This window comes from Coenobita brevimanus, chromosome 33 (assembly GCF_032717465.1).
Source record: "Coenobita brevimanus isolate Jiangsu-jjx chromosome 33, ASM3271746v2, whole genome shotgun sequence".
Taxonomy (NCBI): domain Eukaryota; kingdom Metazoa; phylum Arthropoda; class Malacostraca; order Decapoda; family Coenobitidae; genus Coenobita; species Coenobita brevimanus.
This window is the reverse complement of record NC_136986.1, coordinates 2,014,426-2,036,423: the sequence shown is the minus strand read 5'-3', so window position 1 is coordinate 2,036,423 and position 21,998 is coordinate 2,014,426. Positions and strand designations below refer to the sequence as shown.

Genomic DNA, 21,998 nt, shown 5'->3' with positions numbered 1-21,998 from the left:
CCTGACTTCCAGTCCTTCGGAACTTTACCTTCCTCCCAGGCCAATTTGCAGATCTTCCACACCCATTCTACTACCATCTTTCCCCCATGCTTCAACATTTCACCAAACACTTCATCAATTCCTGGGTCTTTCCTGATTTTGACTTTCTTCATTGCTAATAATGATGATGGATAATCTATATGTTCCCCAGGTGTTAGGATATAATAATGATAATGATGATGAATACTGTGGATTGTTCAGGTTGAGGTGGGTGGAGCAGCGTGTGAGGTACAGGAGGTGAACTATCATTGGGTCACCTGTCTTACACCACCACAAGAACTCACTTCAGCAGGATCAGGTAAAAGTAATGAATGGTCCTAATATCAAAACTGGGAATGTAACATTGTAAGCAAGTGTCTAATTTCTTATGACCTAATTACATCAGGGTCAGGTAAAACTAATTAATGGGATTGTCATAGCGCGTGACCTCAGGGATAAGGGACTGAATAGGGAGGCTGTCAGAGATCAAGCAGCTTGGAGAGCTGCCATTAGGTGATCAAGGCTGATGCATGCAAGCATGTTGAAGTCTTTCTTAATCACATGATTACCACAACCAGGAGTCTAAACATATAAGCAAGGGTTCAATATCTCTTGACTTTGCCTCTTCAGGATCAGGTAATACAGTACTGATTAATGATCATAATATCAAAACTGGAAGTCTAAGCATGTAAGCAGGCCCTTAATTTCTTATGACTATAGTACATCAGGTCTGAATTAACTCCTTGAATGTAGATGATGTCCTTTTTAGTCAATTCTTACTGATAACAGATGATTCTATTTGGTTCAGGAAAGGCCTCTCATGTGGAAGTGTTTTATGAAGGCTGTATCAGACTGCTTCAGTTCAAAAAGGTCTATCTTTACGTTAATAAAACATTAGGAGATATCAAGCATAAAGTTTAAAAGAATCCTTGGTCTTAAAGGATTAAAACAGTGTGAATTGTGAAGCAAACTATAATTTTTGACAGCAGTTTTTGAACTCTGTGATGGTAACATAAAATTTCAGACCTTTTTGTATCATTGCTGAATGCACTGTACTGTTGAATGGAAGCTGATCATGTCTAACAATTACAAGTGCTTCATAATGGCATCAAAAATTTGGGTCTTGCTTACACCTTAGTGCATACTCTCTGTTAGTACTAACTTTACACACACACACACACACACACACACGTGAGAAATAAGTCAAGGCCCTTGAAAGCAACCTTCCAAAGGGTGAACACTGTAGAGAAAATATTAAAAGATGCTAACAAACTCATAGAAAAAGAGGAATTTAAAAAAGTATGGATAAAAAGATGCCTAACTCAGGAAGAATGGGGATCACTAAAGGAAAAGAGGGAAGAAGCAAAAGCAAAAAATGAGGAGAGATTGGAGAAGGAGAAGAGCAAATTTTTGTACAAAGTAGTGGGATTGCAAGTAAGAAAGTGGTACATAACCAACAGGGACTAAGAAAAAGGGAGGTAGTACACTCAAATGTCAAATATGTAAACAACATGATTAAGTTGATGTACTCAAATGTAGATGGAATGGTATCCAAATTATTAGAGATAAAAGACAATACCAGAGAAATAGAACCTCATACAGTATTATTTGCCTAACTGAAACAAAATTAATCCCAAGGTTGTCAAATGACATCCTAATCTTTGAAGATTACAATACAGTATATGGAGAAGAGATAGAATTTGAAAAGGAGGAGGAGATCTGGTATTAACAAAGAAAAATCTGCAAGTCAGAGAGTTAGAACTAGATATAGCCTACCCTCACAAGTAGAACTGATTGCACTAGAGTTTGACACATCTGAAGGGAAAGTAGTTGTGGCAAATCTATACATGTCACCCAAACAAACACTTGGGAAAGAGGTGAATATGAAGACCTGGCAGAAAGTACAGTTCAAAGCATAAGCACCCTACTACATAGAATAGAAGAGAAATCTGGAAGAATTATATTAACCAGAGATTTCAGTATAAATATAAATTGGAATACTCAAGATGTAAGAAGCTGTGAAAGCTGTTGGGATCAAAAGCTCCTAGTTCTTGTACAGGAGTTTTTCTTAACACAACATGTAAAAGAAAACACCAGAAAAAGGAGATGTGATGATCCATCATTACTAGATCTTATATATACTAGGCAAGATAATAGTATCGACAACCTCTTCGGCAAAAGCGACCATGTAGTATTAACTTTCAGCATCGGGATTGCATATGATATAGTTAGCAGTAATGAAAGTTACAATAAGACCCTAAACTACAAAAACTACTGCTCCTCTACTCATCATGGAGAGAAGTGACTAATGGAGTTCCATAGGACCCAGTGCTAGCATGAACTATGTTTTTAGTATACATAAATGATATAGACAGGAACAGTGGAAGTGGGAGCTATTTGAACATGTTGGCTGATGATGCAAAAATACAAAGGAGAATTATGAACACAGACTCAAGCAGAGAGCTACAAGAAAAATTAATAAGCTCCATGAATGGAGCAAAGGATGGGAAATGAAATTCAGTGTGGACAAATGCCATGTAATTAAGTTTGGTAAAAGTGGAAAAAGACCAGATTGGGATTACAAGCTTGGAAGTTCAACCCTACACATATCAGAAAAGATAAGGACCCGAGAGTGATTATCAGTAACAGACTATCTCCAGCAGACCATGTAAATGAGAAGGTACAGAACATGCACACACAGCTTGCTAATGTGAGAATAGTATTCATCTGTCCATCCATCCATCATCCAATCCCATGTCACCTCATGAGGAGCATAGGAACCCGGTGCTAGGCAAGTTGGTTCTGACATTCAAGATGAGAGTGACCAACCTCATTCATCCCTGGATGGCATTGCATGAGCCAGCCATCCCTTGGATATAAACCTACACAGGCTCAGTCCAATTGGAGCACCTTAATTACCCACTAAACCACCAGGTGCCATAATTTGGTTATATGGTTACCACTTAGCATAGTAAATGGTTTCCTGGTCTACAGGAAACCATTTGGCTTGTCACTCAGTGTAGTTACCCATAGGCAGATGGAAGAGGAAAGAATGAAGGAAAGAAAGACAGAAGAGGGAGTGTAAAGTTACCCTGTAGTCACATACATAATTGAAGACATGTTGAGAGAGATAATAACATTATTCATCAGACCAACCATGGAGTATGCATCAGTGGTCTGGAACTGTTGTCTAAAAAAAACACACAGGTAAGATTGAAAAAGTACAAAGGGCCGCTACAAGGTGGGTATTAAGCTTAAAGGATCTAAGTTATGAAGAAAGACTAGAAAAACTGAACCTACCAACATTACAAGAGAGAAAGAAATTTATCACATCACCACTCCAAGCCATCCTGCCTCATGCACTCCTACACCCCAAACAGGTGAGATGGGTCTCCTCTTCGAACTGTGGGAGGGCATATCATTTGGTGACCTCCGTAATGAAGCTTTCTGGGCGCCTCTTAATACCTCACACCCCAGCTACACATCTTCTGTCATCATTGACATGGAGCATCAGATGGAGATTTCACAAGATTCAGTTGGCAAGATTAGAGGTGTGTTCTTTTCAAGCTATTATACTTTAATTACTTATTTATTTTTTGACCCTGCGCCTAGTATTGTAGTGGCTAGAATGCCTCAGTCAGGGTGACAGCCTTGCATAGTATGATTCCCTAGAGGTGATCAGAGGATTTTTTTTTTCTCATGTATTGCCATCAAGGGAAGAAGGCTAATTATCAACCCATTAATGTACTTTACATCATAAATCATTAAAGTAAATTCACATAACACCTGCTTGCATTTTCAGTTACTTGGTAAATGAGGCTGTTAATGGATCAGCCAGTTAAGCAGCATGAAGGAAAAACAAAAAAAACAAAAATGCACTTTTATGCCATCAAGACAGAGCTTTAGTCAGTAACCTCACTCATGTCTATGTGGAATATAGCTCTAATTGCCATCTGCTTTCCTTTACCAAAAGTTTTACTCCACGAAATGTGGCTTTGGGGAATATAGTGCTGTACACAATTCATGATATGGTGTTGCTTAACTAGTTTTTCCACTGAGTGCCTCAGATGTAACACACGGAAACTTGGATTACTATCATTCATTTCCAGTTCCATTAGTACTGTGGGTAGTGATACATATTTTGTTGACTATATGCCTTTAGCCTTCTATGGACACTATTCTGTTACGGACCATTACTGAGGAATATTATACCATTAAATGGGATGAAAACTATCATGATTAATACTTTGCACTGCTAGGACTTTCCTTAGCATGATAATATAGTTTGGAATTAGTCTGAGTATAATACAAAAGTGTGTCCCTGGCCACATAAGTGTTAAACAGTATGTCTTTATCTTTTTGTTTTTTAGGTTACCTGCACGTTGCTCACGATGGCCTGTATTCCTTTGAACCTCATGTGGCAAACTACCACGTTCTTTATCTTGCAACTGATGGCAACACCAGCAATACTGTGAGTTGGTGATGGTGCTGTTGATTTATAAACATATCTTTTTGAATTTAAGGACCCTCAAGATATGTTAGAGTATAAAACCCTTTGAAATGCAGTGTGGCCACAGTGTTCTGTTACCCCTAGGCAAATGATTCATATGACAGAATACAGTATAGTATGGTTTTAGTAAGATTAAATGAACACACTATCATGCTTATAAAATGACAAGGTTTGACTGTCTAGTGGACAAGTAGTTGTGTGCTCCTTCAATCTTGGCCTTTGTTGAGGGTATGAGTGAAGGCCAACAGATCATTAGCCTTGTCTTCTTGCATCACAGCTGGAGTGGGGGATTGCTTCATATCCAAGATTTTTAACCCCATCTCCCTGGGAAGGTGCAGCTAAGCTGGACAACAACCATGGGGGTGTTGGGCCACATAACCATCACACTGAACACAGAGAGTAGGCGCATCAGATGCATAGATGCCTAGTTGGGTCAAATGATGATAGACAGCAGCATGAAGGGAAAAAGAACTTAGGGTAGCAGAGCAAGAAGTGTTCAAATGAGTCCTCATGTTCATGACACCACAAACAACATGGGTCATCTGCCATGCTCGCCTGGTGAAGATGCTCTCTGTCCCCAGTGTCCGATAAAGTCTAGCAAGGACGTTGATATCCAATGACCTCAGTCTGTGATAACCCCACAAGTGGGCCTCGGATCTGACCTCAAGGATTCCTAAGTACCGTACATACAAGTGTGACCTATTCAGTACTCCACCTCTTAGAAAGCCCTGCAAGCCCATATTGACACCTGCCAAAGTGCTGTTGAATCAGGGGGAAGAGGTGTGACACTTTGAACATCAAGGAAAATGAAATGGCTAGGTTAGCAGTTTCATTCTCCTTGATGTCAACATGTGATGGAAGCCACTGAACAGATAAGCTAGAAGGATGACTGAAAAGCTACGAGAAGGTGCTGTATGGCAAAAACAAGATCCCTTTGAGAGAAAGCTGACAGAAGGGCAAGAAATGAGAATCCCTGTAGAACATGATATTCTGGGGGAGGGGGGGTGGGACTGGTGCCCGACAAAGGAAAGTTCTTGTAAAATGGCAGGTTATGCCATAAGAAGATCATGCCAGCCTTCTGGCCTCCAGGTCTGGCATATAGAGTTCCTTCAAAGACACTGCTGAACTCTAGGTAGCAGGAGTGTAGTAACCATAAGAGATCTCGACATACTTCAACAAACCCTCAATATATCAAACTAACTAGGATAAAGCCAGATGATATAGCCAGTAATTCAATATAGCTGATGTTCATTAGGGGGTACTATGTTGACCCCAGGTATGATTTATACAAAATCATAGTTTGGTAGATACCTAATGAGTTGTAGTTATACATCAGTTTTTTGTGGTGCTTACACTCTGTATCTTGATACTGTATAAATAAGTATTAAATGTTTCCACTAAGTAATAAACAGCAGAACAGGAAAAGCATCAAATATTACTCATTACTTTCCTTTTGTTCAGTCTGTCAAGTGCATTACCTCAGTTAATGCATTTTACAGTATTTGATATATTTAAAGGCTATTAGATAGGCTCACAGAGTTCACCATAGCCCCAGGTTGGGCTGCTTCTGGTATAGCAAGGGTTTACTAAGTCATTGATTGGGATGGAAATCAATTGTAGGTCCTGCGAGATCTAATTTTGAGAAGTAGCCACTGAACCAAGGCTAAATTAGCTTTTTTATAGTTCATTACAAGGAGAACGTGCAAGCCATCAGTGAAGATGGGAAAAAAGTTTTATAACCTGAGTTGCCAACATGAGGAAAATATGAACTCTGTGCCTAGCAGTGGGAGACAGCTGCATTCAGGTTGATCCAGGGGGGGAGAGTGCCCCCTCATTTTTGTCATAGAATAATTCATCTAGGAGTTAACACATAACAGAACTGTGGAAGTACTTTTGAGATCAGCTGTGGACATTTTTGAGATTATGACCCATTTCTGTGTAACATTAACTTATGGTTCAGCATAGTGTAAATGAATTTATGACTCATTATGCTTAAGTTTATTGTCTATTTTAGTTGAGTATTTGTCATTTTATGATCTGTGACCAATCTTTGTATACATTATTTGAGTTTTTGTTCCATCTCAGTATATTTATAGAGTTTGTGGTCCATTTCACAGTGCCTGAGTTTAAGGCCAAGCTTACTATATTTTGATTAATAAGTTTATATATACATCATGACTCATTTACATGTAATAGACAGAAATTTGGAAGGTAGTGAGCATGCTGTATCAGTATTTTATTGTTTTCATTCTCTTTCCTTTCTTCCTAAGCTCATTGTTGTCCTATCTTAATGTGGTAAAAAGAGGTCAAGATGATGATGGTGATTTAACATTGTATTTAACTGAACACGAAGGAGCTTGTGCAATCTCCTAAATGTTCAGTGTCCGGTCTCTCTCTTCATCAAAGGAGGCACGTCATTGTAAGGGGGACAGAAAGGAGGAAGGCTGTGTTAAGTGATAATGAGCATACTGTACAGCAAAAATTACAGTGTTTTTAGTTGCATTTCTGCCTCTGTTCCAAGGCATGGTATAAGATGCTTATGTAATTTTTTTTTCTTCATTCTCCAACAGCGCTATTATGAGTATAAGGAAAAGTTTACAATGATGAAGGACACTCCAGCATACTTTGAGATCAGATTTCGATCATATGGTAAGACCAGAGTGGTAATTTGTTGTTGTGTGACTACTGTTTGTGATTTGTGCCAGGTGTGTGAGTATTCAAATAATGTGATATGATGACTTACAAGTGTACCAGGCTTTACTTGGTCAAAAGGAAGATCTTTTATTGTATATACAGTATATTGTCTTGAACAGAGTGCAAAATCAGGAGAGACCATTCCTTCCTCCCATTCCCCCCCAACTTGCCTGCCCCTTCCCTCCCGATTCTCCACATCCTTACCCTTCACATGATGTGAGTAATTATTTAGAGAAATATGAATTTAGTGCACATTAGAGACCAGAGTTGTTAGCCATATATGAATGTCATATTAGACATGATTGAGAAAGGTCTGGGATTGGAGATGAGTGTGTGTTAATGTTCCGCAAATCTAGGAGGTGACTCAGGGTTTTTCTGTAATCTAGATGCTAGTAGGAAAGGAGGATGGGTTTCTACAGCTTCAACAATCTAGACTACAGTAGCTTAGTCTTGGATCCTCCTTTGCTCTAAAAGGGATAATAAAGGATTGATTGTTAGTTTCCCTCTTTCTTTTTAACCTGATTAGGAATTGTTTATATAAAGGGAAACTCAGTGCTCTAAGGCATCACAGCATCTCATGTGACATTATAGATAGGCAGGTCATATTTCACCAGAGTTTACAAAGTTCTTGTAAGATTTCTAAAGAATGATAATGAATCAGATCATAGGTTTCTATAGATATTTGTGTATCTGTGTGTAGTATATATGGTTCAGAGATAGTTTTTAGGAATTCATTTACACTCTAGGCTCTCATTTTATGATAAGCATGTTATCCATTTAATCATGGCTCTGTCCCCTGCCCAAAAATGCAAGGAGGCTTTTTGTCTTATGAAACTTGTGATATTTCAGACAGGTACCTTTTCCGGCTGGTGATGCATGACTTCAACGCCAAATACTCATACGCTCAAGCGAGACATGGCATTGATGAAAGGCAGAAAGTCACCCTCAATCCCAGAGAAGTGTATGAGACACTAATGATCACTGTTAATGGGGATGGTGGCATGGCGAAACTCTATGTTAATGGTTTCAGCTCAGATGCAGTTAATGTGTCTGATGCTGATGAGGTGAGTTTATGTCATGGGTGCCGTGGTTATGATAGAGTGTTATAGAGTCCTTTCCTCTTCTTTAGTGCATGTTTGGCCTTGTTCCCCTCATTCTCCCTTTTTGTGCACACTTATGTTAATTTTTGTATTTTATTCTTTTTTGGCAGGCATATAAGGAGCATATCCATAAAAAAAAAAAATGCCCCCAAAAGACAAAAGAATGTGTTGATGGCTAGATCTGTGAGATGGAACCAAGCTTCAAGGGGCATGATTGATGTACTGTATGAATGAGTGTCTGGCCCATTTCATTGGCAATACTATTCAGAAATTTCCCTTAAATGTGTTTTGTATTTCATGATTTGCTACTTCACCCCATCCCAAAGTGGGACATGCTGCTGCTGATGGTGATGATTGGTTATAACAACACCATATTTACCCCAACCAGGTACGTAACGGGCTGAAGGACCTGACAGAACAAAAGTGTGTGCTTAATGGGGATAATCCAAAGCTCATCCAAAAGACAAGCTTTGAGGAGGAGGATGAAGAGTTGCCTGGGATATTGGGAAAAGATACAGATGTGGTGCCCCCCTTCTGTGGCAGGTGAGGGCTGAAAGGCAATAGAGTACAAAGTATAGGAATTACTTATATCTAGAGAAAGGAAAAAATTATATAAAGATCATTTAAACCCATCAGTCTGATGACAGCTTTTATTTAATTTTAGCTAACAAAAGATAATTTGATGCTGTTCACGAGAGACCTCCTCTTGTATCGAGGAGGTTTATGAAAGCTGTGTCTAGCCCATCTTGTTTGAAAAGCATATCTTTAGGTGAGCCAAATCATCAGGAGATTACAAGAATATTGTTTAAAGTACTGTACTTCATTAGACTTTAGGGATTAACAGAACTTAGTCTTTGAAGCTAATCAGATTGAGGGTCAAAAGGTGATATTTCTTTTAGTTACTGAACTTTAAAGAGACAGGATAATAAGGCACATTAATTTTGTTCAGCTTGAACATAGTAGAATTAACCCCCCATTACATTTTTGAGTTAGGTGGTAGCCTTATACTGTATGCAGTAAAAGGATGCCTGATGGTCTAGCAGGTTGAGGTGCTCCAGTCAGATTTGACCCAGAATGGTTTAAATCAGAAGATTGGTTGCATACTGCCCACTTAATGCAGCTGTGGAAGGTAACTGGTACTGTAACTCATCTTAACAGTAGCATAGCCCTGAGCTGTTATTCTCCTGATGGAATGATAGAAGATGATGGGTGGATGTTAGTTTTCAGTGTAATAAAGTAGAGCATTTCCTGTTCAGTCAAACTATGATTTAAAAAAAAAAATGTCTTTAAAGCTGTACAGTATAAGTATTAAGGGCTAGTTTTTAAAATTGGGTTTTGTCATGTAGACATAATCTACATTCAGCTTTCCAGCTAAGCATGTTCAAGCTGGAATGATGAAAATATAAACTGTTCTAAATTTTGCAGAAGTGATTATGATAAAAAAAACTTTCATGTCTGTCATCTTTAAAGTTTGTGTCTGTTCTCTTTGTAAGAGCTCTAAGGAAATATACTGGTATGCAGTATATTAGTTTTTTATGATAATATTATAGGTATCCATAGTTTCTCATTACAGATTACAGTTGACTAGGATTATTCTAGCTTAACTATCTTTTCTGGTGTATGATCTCAAAGGAAATTTCTGCAGTAGTCTAGTAACTATGTATGACAGTTTCATATCTCATGTTTCTCATTACAAATTGCAGTAAACAGAGATTATTCTAGCTGGTATTTCTGATAGTTTAGGTAGACTAGTGATCATTCTCATTTTATCCTACTGGGACTGGCAGGAGAAATTATTGGTTGGGTTCATGGGAGGTGGAGTATTGGCTTTACTGTTGTTCTTACGATTTTGTAGATAGATACTGCCGTATTGTCTTATAGCCTGTTATGAAGATCCCTGTCTGGTCAAACTTGGCCACAATTGATACACAATTCTATGATTGAAAGTCATCTGAAAACTTAGTGGAAACTGAATCCAGGCCCATTAATTGATAGATCAGTATCCTTCCACTGTACAGTACCAGCATAACAAAACTCCCTGATTCTGAGGGGTAGCCACTGCACAGAATAAGATCATGTGGTAGAAGCACAAGAGGTAAAATATGTTGTCATATTGAGGTGTTTAATGGAAATACATTTGAGCACTTCATTACAAGAAGTCCCCCCTGACATGAATGAACTCATGGGATAGTACAGTAGTAAGATCTTACAACTTCTTGTCTAAACATTACCTGATGGGATTGGTGCAGTTCCAGGAATATTCTGTGTAGTTGAGATATAGCATATTACATTACAGTATTTCCTTTTTTTCCTCTGAACCTAACTTCTTTTGTAGCCTGACTTAAACCAATCTGACCCAGCTTAACCCAGCCTAATCTGGCTTCTCCCACAGGCGTGTGAGACATGTCCATAGTTCTGATCCTCGCATTTACCTCAGCAGTAATAAGGGGGAGATGGATGCCAACACCTACCCTTATGTTAGTACTTTATATACTGTACTGTGTGAGAAAACAGAAACAGTGTTAGTGGTTACTGTATGACAGTGATTTTAATCACCATGATCACAGTTCAGTAGTGGGTAATTACTGAACCATTTTGAGAGGGCAACAAGTGTCTTCACTGACTTTAAATTTTGCTTTGTGGTGTAGTAAAAAAAGTAGCAAATGTGCCAAGAGGTTTGCATCACTGATAGTGTATGCCCTACTTCTTGTTAGATTAGTGCTGTGTCCCAGGATTGTAAGCCATTAATTTCATGGAACTGTCATATGTTCCACTTTGAACTAATTCCGTAATCTTAAGTTGTAAATGGCCTGGTGACCCAGATTGCCACAGACTAAGGATACATGCACATTTTTTTTTTTTTTTTTTTTTAAATAACAGAACGGAGGAAGGAAAAACAAATGGAGAAAAAAAAAAAATCCGTACACCAGATTACTGGTGTCCTCTGTTCATAAAATATCTGTAACAGTTAGACTTGAACAGTTGTAGGTTGAAATTTGGAGGAAAACAACTCTGGGGAAGCGAGTTCCAGAGAGATGCAGTTCGGGGAATGAAAGAATTCTGATAGGCAGAAGTCCTGCAATATGGTTGAGTGACATTCCAGTCATGAGCGCTACCAGATGCCCGTGTAGCACGAGGGAAGGCATGGAGAGGTGGCACCATGGACGCAACTTCGTCTGAGCATTTGCCAAAAAAATATCTGTAAAATAATGCAAGGCAACATTCCTTCTTACTTGCAGGGGAGGTAGTTTATATGTAATGGCAGGGTTGTTAATGATTCTAACAGCTTTATTCTGAATTTTGTCTAGTTGTCTTAATGCAACCTCTCCACAACCATTCCACAAGGGTGAGCAATATTCAAGCTGAGAGCGCACATGACTCTTATAAATTATAGCTAACTGCTCATCGGCGAAGAAGTTACGGACTCTGTACAATAATCCAAGTTTCTTTGAGGCGGTTTTAGCAAGTGATCTGACATGAGAGGTCCAGCTGAGGGCACTGTTAAGTGAGACACCAAGAATTTCAATACTTTTGGAGATGGGAACATTAGTAGCACTGAAGGTAATGTACGAATCTGGCAATATCTGTCTATTAGTAAACTGTATATACTGTATTTAGTTTTACTAGCATTAAAAGAGACAAGGTTGTTTTGTCCCCATTCACTGATTGTAGATAGATCTTGATTTATGGAGATGGCTGTATTGAGTTGAGAGGTAGAGATATTAGACTTTGTAAATGGATGTCTGAGTGTGAATGAACTATGTAGTGTTGAGTCATCTGCATATGAGTGAATGGGATTGTGAGTGACAGATAAGAGATCATTAATATGAACCAGAAATAGGGTTGGCGCCAGAACTGATCCCTGTGGCACGCCGGCGTTAATTGAGTGGAAATTCGAATATACATCATCTACTTTTACTCTTATTTTCCTGTCACTAAGATAAGAAGAAATCAAAGGAACAAAAGACGTTAGTCCATAGCAAGGGAGTTTGGACATCAGGGAACGGTGCCATACTCTATCAAAAGCTTTAGAGATATCAAGAGCTACTGCATGAGTTTCTCCAAAAAGATCAATTGATTGATGGATGGTATGAGTTAAGAGATTGAGTATGTCAATGGTGGATCTTTCGTGGCGAAAACCGTTTTGTCTATCACTAATTAATTTGTTGGATTCAAGATGTTTAACAATATGCTTATTAATTAAAGTTTCAAATACCTTACCAAGAGAAGATGTGATAGCTATTGGTCTGTAATTGGAGGGGTCAGACGAACTTCCTTTCTTCGGAACTGGGTGGATATTGGCTTCTTTCCATGAATTTGGGAATAAAGAAGTACGTATGCATAGTCTGAATAATTTAGCTAGGACAGAGGCAAGTTCAGGGGAACACTTTTTTTTGATGGAGTGATTTGTAAGTCTTTCATATTTAGGCATGGACTAGAGTATAGTTTTACGTTGCTGCATTTTTCTCATAGGAAATCTTGTACATGATTACATGTGTAATCTTGAAATTGTGAAGGGATTATTAGATGAATGTTTCACAGTTCTGCTCTCAGCTATAATACTGTATACAGTGAGATATTTATGTTGTCCTGGGGCATATATTCCCATATTCATGTCTTTTACATTGCTCCTGTTACAGATTGTACTTGAACATAAATATATCAGTGTAACAAGAAAATATTTGAAGTAATAAGTCACCAGTCATGGATTAGACTTTGGGATCAACCAAAAGATGTTAAGAATAAGGACCTGTTATACTGTAGACCCTCACCTTACTGAACTAACTTGGACGAAGCCTCGTTTGATAAAGCCAAAAGTTCAGTAAATCTGAGCCCACCTCCCCAGGTGGGAATCCAAGTTTATGTTTGAAAGTAAATGAGTACAATTTATTCTAGTACTAAAAATGAACACTATGCCCATTTTACATTAACTTTCCCCACAATTTTGCTCTTTTGTAGCATCTTTAACATCCTTGTCATAGCACTTCATGATTAGTACAGTATTACTTTAATATTTTATTACAACTCAGTAATCACAATGGGAAGAGGGCAATTTCAGGCCAAGTTAGAGTAAAAAGGGTAGGAAACACATGTATTGTACACTGTACAGGTACCTATATAGGTACACTACTTACATTGCCACTCGTATGCTGTGCACTGAGCAAAGTGTCACTCATCATCACTGTTGGCAGTAAAGACTTGTGGTGGCTCTGGTGTCTTGTCTGGTTCTCAGCACAGGAAAGATTCCTCCTCTTGGCCTTCCCAGAAGAGGTGTTGGGAGATTACTTACTAGAAGCCATTATTCACAGTGACAATGGAAAAACACTTGGCAAAGGTGAGAGACGTGAGATGCGAACACGGTTGTCTGAACACAACAAAGGATGTGGCGAACACAACAAAGGATGTGGCAAGACTGGGGCTGATTACTTGCGATACAGTATGTCCACAAACTCTGGTCCCTCCCAGTCCTACCAGAGGCAGCCCACATATAGCTCAGTTCGTCACCTTTTCCCATCAGCAGGTCTCCAACCTAGTCCAAGTGGGTGGGAACTGCTGCCAATCTTGACAAGTGTGCTCTGAGTCACCTTGCACATGAAGAGCAGTTCTGAAGGGCTGCGTAATGCACCCCATTTATGGACCATTGTTTGGTATAGCTGAAAAATAGCTCAGCAGGTTCAGAGGTGTTTAGAAGGGTGACATGATTCATTTCGTTTCGTTTTTAAAGGCTCCAACACGCTTGCATGCATCGGCCTTGGTCACCTAATGGCAGCTGTCCATGCTGCACGATCCATTGCAGCCTCCCTGTTCAGTCCCTTAACCCTGAGGTCACACTTAATGACCTCGTCCCATGTCTTTCTCGGTCTGCCTCTCGTAACCCCACCCCCAATATTAACACTTCTCACCTTCCTCACCCAATTAGCATCCCCCATCCTCTCCACATGTCCAAACCATCTCAATCTACCTCTCCTCATCACAACACCAATACACTCCAGTCCCATCCTACCTCTCAACTCTTCCATCGTGAACCCAGCTCCCCCAGACCTTGGACGCAGGGACGCACTACACATCCGCCTAATCATTGTCATTTCTGTACATCTGAGCCGGTGAATATCCTCCTCCTTCACTGCCCAGGTCTCACTGCCATACAGCATTACACTCCTAACACATGCTGCATACAAAGACCCCTTAGCACATAGGGAGAGTCTCCTCAATGTCAGGAGAGGCAAGAGCTCCCTGAACTTCTTCCAACCACTTCTCACCGTAGCCACAGAGGTAGCTCCAGCCCCACCTCCAGCACACAGCATGTCTCCCAAATAACAAAACTCTTCCACACACTCAAGAGATTCACCAGCAAGTTCAATTCTTTCACATCTGACAATCTCCACCTGTTCTCCCCAACACGCCGTACACATAAAATCAGCATTATCTCGCAGTCTGCCTCTGATACCACCACATCTCTTATGCACCCATTTATCACAAACACCACACAAGATGGAATTACTTCCCGCACCCTTGTGGCAAACTGCACATGGCCCCTTTCCCTCGTCTTTGACAGTACCGCCACCAACCCTAGATATCATCACGTTTGTTTTATCTGCATTTACCCTTAAGCCCTTGTGCCCCATACCATCTCTCCATTTCCTAAACCCCATTTATCAGCTGTTGTTGTTTCACCAGCTAAACTTTGGTGGGCTCTGAGGCATTTAGTAAATCCAAAATTCATTCTGTCAAAGTTCAATATAGTGAAGGTCTGCTGTAGCCTATAGCCTTTATAACTTAAATATTTAGAGAAGGGATGAGGGCATTCTTACTTACCCCTTCTAATCAGCAGTGGTCTCTCAGATTACACTTTCACTCTCTTTCCCACTTAACAGTTTTATTCTTCCACCAACTTAGCAGTTATACTCTGCCTCCAACATAGCAACTTTATTCCTCCTCCAACATAGCAATTTTATCCTGCCTCCCACTTAGCAATTTTATTCATCTTCCAACTTGGCAACTTTTTTCTACCTTCAACACAACCATTTTTTCTCAGCTTCCAAGTTAGCTCTTTATTTTTCCTCCAGCTTAGCAGATTTATTCTGCCTCCAACTTAGTACTGTATTTTTTTTTTTTTTTTCTTACTCCAACTAAGCAAATTTTTTTTTCTGTTCAACTTAAGCAATTTTATTCTGCCTCCAACATAAACAGTTAGTTCTGCCTCCAACTTAACAGTTCTGTTCTGTCTGAGCATAATATTTTATTAACATTATGCAAGGTCTTTAGAATTAAATGGATAATATTTTCTCATTCCTCTTTGTTTCCCCATTTTCTGAGCTCAGCATCTACCCACCTCCATGTAATTAGTTAGAAAAAGTGCTGTACAGTATTGCAATGATGATGATGGTGATAATGATAATAGAAATAATGCAGTAGCAGTACGATAATGATAATAGTTTAATTTTATTATTGTTATAATTATTACCAAATGTTGTTATTTACCTTTCAGCTGTGTTTTGCTCTTCTTGGCAACACTCAAGATGACATGCTAGTGAGGTTTCTGTGGCATGATGGGCGTAGGGATCGAGTGGACACCATAACATTTAAGCACCAGCAGCCATATTCTAGTGACAGGTAAGAGAGAGAGATATTGAAAATTTCCTTATTCTTGTTATCCATATGAAACTTTGCATAATGAGATAGGTTGCTCTGGATTATTTTCATCTCCTTTTACTCTCTTATCCATTTTTATCCTTACCCACAGAAATTATTCATTCATTCATCATGTAATCATGTGTTGCCCTATGAGGAACATAGGAGCTTGGGGCTAGGCAAGTTTTTTGTGACATTTAAAATGAGCATGACCAGCCTCACACATCCCTGAGTGGCAGTAAACCCCAACCACCCCATGGATATAAACCTGCCCAGGCTCAATCCAGTTGGAGCACCTTAATTACACACTAAACCACCAGGCTCCATAATTTAGTTATATGGTACAGAAAGTATTAACTCTTGCAACAAGCTAATTCATCTCATTCCCATAACATTGTCTTTTTCAGAACCTGTGAATTGTTTGGCTCAAAGATTATAATTCATTACCTCTGCAATACATTTATTCCCTTCAGCAACAGCATAGTATACAGTATTGCCTCTTGCAGAGTATTTGTTAGCCTCAGCATCACAAGTAATCAAACTTGGCCATGAAGTGTGTAAATGTAAAAAGTGGTTGGAGGTTATTGATCACATAAGGCCACTTGGGATAGTAACTGGTTATTCTGGCCTTAAATGGCTGTGCTGAGAAGCCTAGCCCAATGCTTCTGTGCATCTGATGGGACATTAAAGATATAATCCTTATAAAATAGAATTATCTATCTATCTATCTATCTTTATATCTCGATCTCTATTCGTCTGTATGTCTGTGTACCTATGTCTGTCTGTCTGTTTGTCTAATTATCTATCTAATTATGTTAACAGTAAGGACAGTAATGTAACTAATTTTTGTGTATTCAGGAACACCTATTTTCAGAGTTCATCCATGGTAGCCATGACAAAAACGCCTCCAAACTTATTCATCACAACCTCACCACCTCTTTCTCTTGCTACCCAAACTCCCTCTCTCAGGTTCAATTTTTTTTCTTTCCTTTTTCCATTCTCCTGTCCAGTACTTGTTCCTTCCTTTTCCCTGGTCCCTCATCCTTTTCCTGACCTCATAAGAACCTGTCATTCCTTTATCCAGACACTCATAGTATCAGACATAAAATTTCTCATGATCAGCTTTTTTTTTCTTTTCTCCATTATCCTTCCCATCATCCATTATTCCTGCCATAATCCTAGTCTGTCTACCATATCTTGCCCCCATATTGACCCACCATTACCTAATTCATCATCCATAGCCAGATAAAAACTTATTATTATAATTATCATCAGTCAGCTATCGGTTTTCTCTTTGTACTTGTACACTTCCTATTCTCCATTATCCCTTCCTCATATCCTGCCCCACAGATGAAGTACTAGTGCCACAGCCTTATCTAGGTATGTGTTGGAGGTAAAGTAAATACCATCATCATCATTGTCTTTATCATCATCATCATCATCATCATCATTATGTCTCATGACCATTAGTTTTATTATTTTTTCTTTTCCCTCTCTTTCCTGTCTTCCACACTCTGTCCCATATTCCTTTTCCATACCTTTTATTCTGGCCTGCAGATGGACCTACCACTGCTACAACCTTATCCAGATAGCAAAGGACTCATGGATATCGAACCATTGGTACCAGGAAGGCAAGCAGCTGGAGGTGTACGGGGTATGGATACCCAAACCAGAGGGGCGCTTTGATAGGGTATATGTTGACGAGTTCACCTTCAGTTCTGAGGATGTCACTGGTAGGTGCTTTGAATTGTTGTTGCTCTTTTCCTTGTAGTTCTAACCCCTTGATACTTTTTTTAGTACTTTCTCCTTCCAGATGATTATAATCCACTTAGGGGAAATTTCTTGAACCAGAAGGATTAGATGCAGCCTTCATTAATTTCATCACTACCTGGGCACTCTCTGAAGCTGGGTAAAATGTCTGGTAACAACAAGTGTAAAATAAAAAAAAATAAAAAAAACACCATCTTAAAGAAACTGAATCCATCAGTTAGAAAACACACTTGTGTATTGTCATGCCTTGGTATACGACAGTTTAGTACACAATAAATTGATAGAACACAGAACACTAAAATAAAAGTTACTCTCAGTCTCAGCACAACGATGGTGGAATTAGCCCGTATAATTGTGATGGCCAGGTACGACAGTTCCATGTAGACACGGTGCCACACACAAGCTGACAGTCAGATATTCCACTCAAGATGGTCATCCAGTTTTTGCATGCGCAGAACCCCCATCTTAGGCCTCTGTTCTTGTGGCCTCCTTCACACCATCCCTTTGAAGACCCTATCTTGCTTGTCCACTTTCATCCACTGACTCACTTGTCCTGCAGTTGTGATTGCCTCCTTTGCATTCCCAATGTTACATCACCATCTTATGTGTGCAAGGCCATCGAAACACCATTGGTCTCACCAGATAACAGTGCAAGTGCACAATGAATAATGCAGTGTGTGATGTTAAATGGAGAGAAAACTTTTTGTGTGTGAAATACTAAAACATGTGACTTGGAAATCATGTCTGGTACTACCTCGAGTGAAAAGTGTGCTGCTACTGATGGCGCTGAAGTCAAGCCTAAAAGTGTGAGGCATAGCCTTTCCCTTGATGTGAAATTGCACATTGTCAAGTGCCATAGGGATTGCAGGGGGCAGGCAAGATCACCAAGGCCCTAAGCTGCCCAAGTCCACGATTTTGGCCGTAATGAAAAAATTTAAGACTGTCCTAGTGACATCATAGATTGTGCCTATCCTGACTGCTGTGTGCCTAACAAAAACTAGGGAACCCACTATGGAGGAGATGGAGCATCTAGCACTGTGGGATAATGAACTTAACTGTATCAGGTTTCTGGGCTGGGCGGATTATGTCTGTGCTAGAGTCAGCCACTCTCGCGCTGACCCACATCTTTGCACCGTGATATTTTTCTTTGATCACTCTGTGTAAATACACTTTTCATGATAGAATGTTGGATTTGGTGCCATTTTAAAGCTGAATAGTTGTATTTTATCGAAGTATGTTCAAAAAAGGAAGACAAAGAAAATGAGTGTTAAAATGATGAGATGAAGTTAATCAAAAATGAAAAATGTTATACCTTGCCGTAGAAAAATATTTGGCAAAAAAAAAAAAAAAAAAAATGTAAATCTGGTTTCAACCCTGCAAAACTACAATAAATTACCTTTACTATGATATCTATCTATTTGTCTATCTATCTATTGCCAGATGCCTAAATCCCGTAAGGGGTAGCCACAAACAAATAGCCTCCATATTACCCTGTCCCCCACCATTTCACTGCCCTACTCCCAGCTCACACCCCTGTAATAACTGAGATGAAACTTAACATATTAATCACAATGTCCTGACCGAGCTTTGATCTCAGGCCCCAGCGCATCATACGTGCACACTTTACCACTGAGCCAAAGAGAGGATCCCCACTTTGCCTCTAGGCAGCACGGGCTTTTATACACCCCATTACATCCCTCTTTGCTCCCCTTGATGATTAATTTGGTGAGTTTCGAATACACAAGGTAGCGTAAGCATCAGAGGCCACCATGGGGAGGCTGCGGACCACACCGAAACAGCCCATCTCCGGGATGTAAGGACAGGGACGCTGTCAGCTAACCAAGGACCAACATCAAATTGCCAACCAAACCCTGCCTCACATCCCACACCGATGCCAACCAGTGTAATAACCGAACTGAAACTTAACAAATTAATCACACTGTCCTGGCTGAGATTCGATCTCAGGCCCTCATGCTTGATACACGCACACGTCACCACTGAGCCGAAGAGAGGATCCCACCTTTGCCTCTAGGCAACGCGGACTTTTATACACCCCTTTACACCCCTTCTCTCATATATCTTTCTACTCCATCCCTCCATCTTATCCTTGGCCTCGCCCTCCCTCTCCCCCCCCTCCACCCCACTCACATACACTTTCCTCATCAGTCTCATGTTCTTGTTCCTCTCAACATGGCCAGACTACTTCAGTGTGTTTCTCCTAACGCTTCCTATTGCATCTGCATCCACACCACAATGCTCCTTCACCTCCTCATTTGTCAGTCTGTCTCTCCATGTGGCTCCATATGCTCCTGTCAAATAACTCATTGCCACTGCTCTCACTCTTGACTTGTGTCCCTCCAACAAGGGCCAAGCATCACTTCCATACGTTACAGTTGGTATCACAGTGCTATCATGCAGTAACTTTCTCACTTTCATGCTCACTTCCCCGTTTCTTATCACTGCTTTCAAAGAACCTGCAACCTTTCTTCCTTGTTGGACCCTTTCAAGCACTTCACTCTCTAAACTTCCATCCTTACTCATTACACTACCCAAGTACTTAAACGCACTCACATTTTCCATTTCCTCCTCATCCAACCTCACTGTACATTCAGTGACTTCATTTCTCTCGAAGACCATAACTCTCCTCTTCCCTACGTTCACCTTTATGATATATAGATTATGGTTATTTCTGCATTTTATCGTTCAGTAAAGCGAAAGAGAAAAAAAGCACAGTTGTTTTTATGATTCTTGGCCACATATTCACTTTGTGACCTTTTACTTTGGTCAGTCAGTGTAAATTCACTTTTTATGATAGGATGCTGGTTGTAGTGTTATTTTGAAGCTGAATAGTTTTACTTTATCGTAGTATGTTCCTAAAAGAAAAACAATGAAAATAAAAAGTCAGAATGACAGGTTGAAGTTAGGCAAAAACCAAAAACTTTATACCTTGCCATAGAAAAATATTTGGAAAAAAAAACAAATAACAAAGATATGTAAATCTGGTTTAAACCATGAAAAACTACAATAAATTACCGTTAGAATGATGTATAGCTTATGGCAGTTTATGCATATTACTGCTCGGAAGGCAAAAGAGAGAAGATGCACAATTTTGTATGATTCTCTGTCTCATATTCGCGTAGCGATCTTTTTCTTTGATCGGTCTGTGTAAATATAGTTTTCATGATAAAATGCTGGTTTTGGTGTAATTTTAAAGCTGAATAGTTGTATTTTATTGCAGTATATTCTCTCTGTCTATCTAAATACCTAGGCTGCTTCCCCCAAGGAAAGGGAGGTAGTCAAGACAGGACTATACACTTCCAATATACTCATCCACTCAAACACATTCATTTGCATCTTAGCCCCAAAGAGGAGAAGGGGCAGATCCTCACCGCACCACACTGCTTGAGGGTCAACTGCTCAATGCAATCAATGACATCTGCAGCAGGGCCTGACAGCATAGCTGGTTTACCCCTGCCACATCATACTGGATCCATCCCCTTACCTGCACCTGACCTGATCAACTGATCAGACATAATTTGGGAGAATATCCCCTCAGGGCTGCTTCATCATTTATTCTTTCACAATTTCTCTCCATTCATTTCTGTCATGTACAGCCACTCTTCCTTGCCCAACAGATATCCCTCTCGCATTCTAAAAAGGAAGACAAAGAAAATAAAAAATCAGAATGACGAGTTGCATTAGGCAAAAACCAAAAATTTTATACCTTGCTGCAGAAAAATATTTGCCAAAAATAAAGTAATAAAGAGACAAAGCCATGAATGAGACCAGGTGTGCTGTTCCAATCATGCTTAGAGCAACCATTCCGTGACTTCACGATCGAGTCTCTTTGTTATGACGTTTAAACGCAATGTATAGTGAATATTTTACAAAAATATCTTTAAATGATGTATAAACGCGTCATTGGAATATCTGAGGTTGGATTTGGAATGACGTGAAAACGTGTCATCGAAATCTCAAAGAGGTAATAGAACAAAGCAACCCCTTCCTCGTAGTTTCATCTGTACCAAGGCTCTTGACCTGCGGAAGGATATCAAGGAAAAGAAAATGTGGCAAAGGAGGAGTTCAAGACAAACTCATGGTAGTTCAAGTAGTTTCAGGGCTGTGCTAGTCTTAGACATTTTTTTTGTTTTTAATGCTAGGAAGAAGGAACCAAAGGCCACAAGCCCGCAAAAACTGTTCCATCCAAGAGAAGAACAAAATACAAGATAGAGCCACATTCAAGATCTGTTCATTTCGAGATGCCTGGACACACT

At 39.6% G+C, this 21,998-nt stretch overlaps 1 protein-coding gene across 1 annotated transcript in view; it reads left to right on the top strand.

Moving 5' to 3' along the window:
• Window positions 1–21,998, top strand: part of LOC145395711 (fibrocystin-L-like) — a 304,791-nt gene that overhangs the window by 30,478 nt on the left and 252,315 nt on the right. Inside the window, exons 14-23 of the mRNA XM_080269252.1 lie at window positions 241–337; window positions 3,399–3,569; window positions 4,389–4,489; window positions 5,174–5,308; window positions 7,099–7,177; window positions 8,072–8,286; window positions 8,711–8,865; window positions 10,715–10,799; window positions 15,812–15,936; window positions 17,512–17,687. Of these exons, the coding sequence (XP_080125378.1) occupies window positions 241–337; window positions 3,399–3,569; window positions 4,389–4,489; window positions 5,174–5,308; window positions 7,099–7,177; window positions 8,072–8,286; window positions 8,711–8,865; window positions 10,715–10,799; window positions 15,812–15,936; window positions 17,512–17,687 (1,339 nt within the window). The remainder of the gene's footprint in view (window positions 1–240; window positions 338–3,398; window positions 3,570–4,388; window positions 4,490–5,173; window positions 5,309–7,098; window positions 7,178–8,071; window positions 8,287–8,710; window positions 8,866–10,714; window positions 10,800–15,811; window positions 15,937–17,511; window positions 17,688–21,998) is intronic.